Source organism: Triticum dicoccoides, chromosome 6B (genome assembly GCF_002162155.2).
Source record: "Triticum dicoccoides isolate Atlit2015 ecotype Zavitan chromosome 6B, WEW_v2.0, whole genome shotgun sequence".
Lineage (NCBI taxonomy): Eukaryota > Viridiplantae > Streptophyta > Magnoliopsida > Poales > Poaceae > Triticum > Triticum dicoccoides.
In genome coordinates, this window is record NC_041391.1 from 555,528,042 (window position 1) to 555,533,159 (window position 5,118).

General features: G+C 46.3%; 1 protein-coding gene across 1 annotated transcript; it reads left to right on the forward strand.

Annotated features, from left to right (window-relative positions):
• The first annotated feature begins 3,601 nt into the window (after positions 1–3,601).
• On the forward strand, positions 3,602–4,643 carry LOC119325547. Its single transcript, XM_037599277.1, has one exon. It carries the CDS (start codon positions 3,657–3,659, stop codon positions 4,314–4,316), a length of 660 nt encoding a protein of 219 aa, XP_037455174.1. The 5' UTR covers positions 3,602–3,656; the 3' UTR covers positions 4,317–4,643.
• The last annotated feature ends 475 nt before the right edge of the window (positions 4,644–5,118 follow it).

Sequence of the window (5,118 nt, forward strand, 5' to 3'; positions counted from 1 at the left end):
TAATATGATTAATTGAACTTTAATTTATCATGAACTTAGTCCTGATAGTATTTTGCAAATTATGTTGTAGATCAATAGCTCGCGTTATAGCTTCCCTATGTTTTATATGTTCCTAGAGAAAACTAAGTTGAAAGATGATAGTAGCAATGATGCAGACTAGGTTAGGGCGTGCCCCATGAGGGCCGGCCGGCCTCCCCCTTGATCCTTTATATACGGGGGCAGGGGGCACCCAAGAACACACAAGTTGATTGTTTAGCCGTGTGCGGTGGCCCCCTCCATAGATTTCTACCTTGGTCATATCGTCGTAGTGCTTCGGCGAAGCCCTGCACCGGTAACTTCATCATCACCGTCACGACACCGTCGTGCTGATGAAACTCTCCCTCGACCTTAGTTGGATCTAGAGTTCGTGGGACGTCACTGAGCTGAACGTGTGCAGATCGCAGAGGTGCCGTACCTTCGGTGCTAGGATCGGTCGGATCGTGAAGACGTACGACTACATCAACCGCGTTGTCATAACACTTCTGCTTTCGGTCTACAAGGGTATGTAGACAACACTCTCCCCTCTCGTTGCTATGCATCACATAGATAGATCTTGCGTGATCGTAGGAATTTTTTTGAAATTACTGCGTTCCCCAACAGTAATACTCTTTTGCGGTGTGTTTGCCGAGATCCGGTGAATTGTGGATTTATGATCAGATTATCTATGAATATTATTTGGTTCTTCTCTGAATCCGTATATGCATGATTTGATATCTTTGCAAGTCTCTTTGAATTATCGGTTTAGTTTGGCCTACTAGATTGACCTTTCTTGCAATGGGAGAAGTGCTTAGCTTTGGGTTCAATCTTACGGTGTCCTTTCCCAGCGATAGTAGGGGCAGCGAGGCATGTATTGTATTGTTGCCATCGAGGATAAAAAGATGGGCTTTTCATCATATTGCTTCAATTAATTCCTCTACATCATGTCATCTTACTTAATGCGTTACTCTGTTGTTCATGAACTTAATACTCTAGATGCAGGCAGGAATCGGTCGATGTGTGGAGTGATAGTAGTAGCTGCAGAATCGTTTTGGTCTACTTGACACGGACGTGATGCCTATGTTCATGATTATTGCCTTAGATGTCGTCATAATTATGTGCTTTTCTGTCAATTGCTCGGCAGTAATTTGTTCACCCATCGTAATATTTGCTATCTTGAGAGAAAGCCACTAGTGAAACCTATGGCCCCCGGGTCTCTTTTCCATCATATAAGTTCTCTTTTACATCATACTAGTTTCCGATCTACTATTTTGCGGTCTTTTACTTTCAGATCTATAAACCAAAAATACCAAAAATATTTACTTTACCGTTTATCTATCTCTATCAGATCTCACTTTTGCAAGTGACCGTGAAGGGATTGACAACCGCTTTATCGCGTTGGGTGCAAGTTGTTGATTGTTTGTGCATGTATTCGGTGACTTGTGCGTTGTCTCCTACTGGATTGATACCTTGGTTCTTAAAACTGAGGGAAATACTTACGCTATTTTGTTGCATCACCCTTTCCTCTTCAAGGGAAAACCAACGCAAGCTCAAGAGGTAGCAGAGCGCCATTTGGTTCATCACACTTGGGACCACACCAATCTCTTCAACAAACTTGCTGATCTAGACTACCTCCTTTGAAGCTTTTGAAGCCACAATATTTTCTTTTTCTGTTGTAGAATCCGCAACAATGTTCTGTTTGAAACTCTTCCAAACTACTGCACCACCATTAAGGGTGAAAACATAGCCCGATTGACATTTATGTCGCCTATATCATTCATGAAGCTAGCATCGGTGCAACCATTTACAATAGCATATTTTTTGATATTCTTCATGGCAATCTTGTTCAAATTTGGTTGGTAGGATGGAGCACGACAATGGACCTTGGTATGACGGATTAATCGAGGAGTTCTACAAGGACCATCGTGCTCCGGCCATTGAGAACTGGAAGGTAAGAAGCAAGACTTATCAATTTTCGGTGTTCTCATTTGTGTTTTTACTCATCCAAAAATCACTTTGTTTGCAGCCTGTAGTTGCTTTGCGCATGAGGGGTCATGCTGCGGATTACTTTCCTTACGACATGCGGTACAAGCCGTACATTCAGAGATTGGGTCTTCTCCCATTCGTGTTGCAGTTCCTGTGTAAGCTGGATGCCAGTAATGTTGGTGTGGTCAAAAAAGGTTAGATTTGAAATTCTTTTGCAAACAAGGTCAATTCATGAATTTGTTGGCACAAAAGGTTAGAACAGATATTTTGTGCTTATGTGTCCGGGGGAAGAAAAGTGCAGATGTTGCCTCAGGTGATTGGCGATGCCATCTGGGTCAAAGCCATGTTCTCGTGGTTCCCCCTTTCATCGTTCCCATGCTTTCTGGGTGATGCATTCTCATCAGGCGTGATTCGAGCTCAACTAAATCTTCCTTCCCCCCTGCTCCTTGGGCATCTGTCATGTCTCACAAGAAAAAATGTTCCTTGCTACTATTTTCTCTGTGATTCTCTGGCACGGTGACAATGGTGTATTTTCTTTTGATGACATGGCTCCTCTAGGTCCTCTCCTGGCAAATTGACACTTAAGCTCATGTCTAGCTGGCTAGGGTGGCTAGCTCGTTGGAGAATGGATGATTGTTAGATTGGTATCTCGGGTTGACCATGTCCGCTTTGATGGTGTGATAGCTTTAGCCAAAAGCCTTGCCTGTTTTGTCCGGTGTCGTCGACAATGACACCATTGGGAGCCTTTTTCCTCTTTGGAGGCGTCGGCGTGGAGCCTTTGCCCCTGCGTTGCCTTGGTCTTATGTCTTTGGGTTGGGCAACTACCGTGCTTTGGTGTCGTCCCGTCCTTAGAGGACGCTGCTCTTGAGATATCGATCTGCGTTGGTTCTTATGCATCGCCTTTCGTCATTATGACTGGTTTTAGCGTGCATGTGAAGATGTTAACCGGGAATCCTGATGATGGTTGTAGCCTAACCCGACAATACACTTGGTTCATTAAAAGAACAAAACATCAAGCATGAACATTTACTTTTCATATCCATGTATATGCTTGGTGTAGCCACCCTAATGTCTCGGGTGTTGTTTTTTCTCCCTTTTATGAGTGATTATTGTAAACTGGTATTCCTAGTGTGTTAGTTCTCTTTGTAAGTTGTTGGTTGTTGTAATGATAACTTTGTTAACTCAAAGTCGAGCTCGTCTCCTTAGTGGTTGCTGAGGGTTAAGCACCACTCGCATGTTACTCTTTTCTTGCTGCCATGCCGACTCGTGTACATAGTGTTTGACTTTCTATACTTGATGGAAAGATATCAATCTTGCGTATTCTGAAAGGAAGATAAGCAAATATAATTAGGAAAGGGTGCTAGGTGAAAATCGTCATATCATCAAGGAAAGCGAGGATGGGGTGTCGACCTGTTGGTTGGGCAGTTGGGGTTGCTGCCAGCCCACCCGAGTTCGAGTCGCGGCTCTTCTTCTATAAAAAAAATGTCAACGAGGGTTAGCCTTTGGGTTGTTCTCAATTTTTTTATCAAGAAAAGCGGGCTATTTACGCTTTTGCCCTTGACAAAGAAAAAGGGGTGAGAATTCCCCGAGCGGGCCTTCGAAGTCCTAGCCGCCACCGCGCCGTCGCAGCACAGCGTCTCTCCACCCACGCTCCGATGGCGATCTCCCACCTCACCCGCCGCCTCCTGAGCCCCTCGACCGCCACCGCCACCGCCAAGCTCTTCCCCGGCACGAGCTTCTCGAATCCCCACGCCTATGCGCGAAACCCCCTCCTCCTATTCGACCCCCACCGCCGCTTCTCCACGAGCCCAAACACCAGCTCCAACCCCGACGCCGCCGCCGCCCCCGCTCCAGAAGCCACTCCCCTGGAGTCGATGAAGCACCAGGAGATCGAGGGCCCCACGGTGGAGCGCGACCTGTCGCCGCTCGCCGACGAGGCGCGGGCGGAGCTCAACGCCCTCCGCCGCGCCGCGCAGCGCCTCAGCGCCTCCCTCGCGATCCTCGGCGGGACGCACCTCGCCGCAGGAGCGTGGATCGCCTCCGGGGCCGCGCCCGTCGGGGTCGAGTCGGCCGCGTTGGTGCAGGGCGTGGCGGCGTTCGCGTTCCCCTTCACGGCCGCCCTGGTGCTTCGCCGTGTCATCAAGCCCGTCGCCTTCTTCCAGAAGATGGAGGCCAACGGGAGGCTGCAGGTGCTCACGCTTTGCCTCCAGGCCACGAAGAACGTTAACCTCATGATGCTCCGGACGCGGGTGGTCGCCATCTATTGCGCCCTCGGAGTGTCGGTCGGATCGGTAGCTACGATCTTGATGCGGTAAGCTTGTGCTAGGCTCTGCTCAGGAAGGATGATTAGTGTCAGTATTCGAGGAATAAGACTGAAATGAGATATGAGATTAGACCTTGGAACTCTGAAAAATTGGTGCTTTTGGATGTTGAAGTGTGCTTAGTTTTGGTATATGTATGGTATTACACGGGTACCAAAGGAATCTTTATAGTGGCCGTTCAAACTGTTGCTATTACAGTGATATTCGTCTTCTGTTAGATGGATCAACCAGTTGCTGAATCTTATTATCTTGTATGCTGAACCAGCTCTATTTCTCAGTTGATAACTTGTTTATGAACTAGGTGATTATACCTGCATTTTAGATTCCAGTTGCCTACTGAGTCGCTCTCGTATTGCTAAACTAAGTTTTGGGATCTTCATGATATGGCAACTTGGATAAGATCATCTGACATCAAACAGTTATTTCTTTATGTTGGGGTATGTAGGTGTGAGTGTACTTGCAAGTTGCTTGTCTTGGGAGGTTTATTTCTGACATCAAACAGTTATTTCTTTATGGCTTCGTGGTTCGCGCCATCTGAAAAATCACGCCTTAGAGTTCAATTTAAACTTCAAAGCCCAGTTTTGAAAATTAACCTAAGTGTGGTTTGTGAGATGTCGAGGGAGGTTTTACAAGATCTCAAGGAATTTGGGAATAAAGTGCATCGATAAAAGGTGGTGATTTGAGATGTTTTTGGATAATGGTATGCCCACATGTATATTAAGTGTACATATTTCTCAGTAACGTTTGTTGTTTCTGTACTAGTAGTTACATGACAATCTAGATTCGTTTCTAGCAG

What these genes read in the sequence shown, in the direction of transcription:
- LOC119325547 (XM_037599277.1), top strand. Translation starts at nt 3,657, where the DNA reads ATGGCGATCTCCCACCTCACCCGCCGCCTCCTGAGCCCCTCGACCGCC.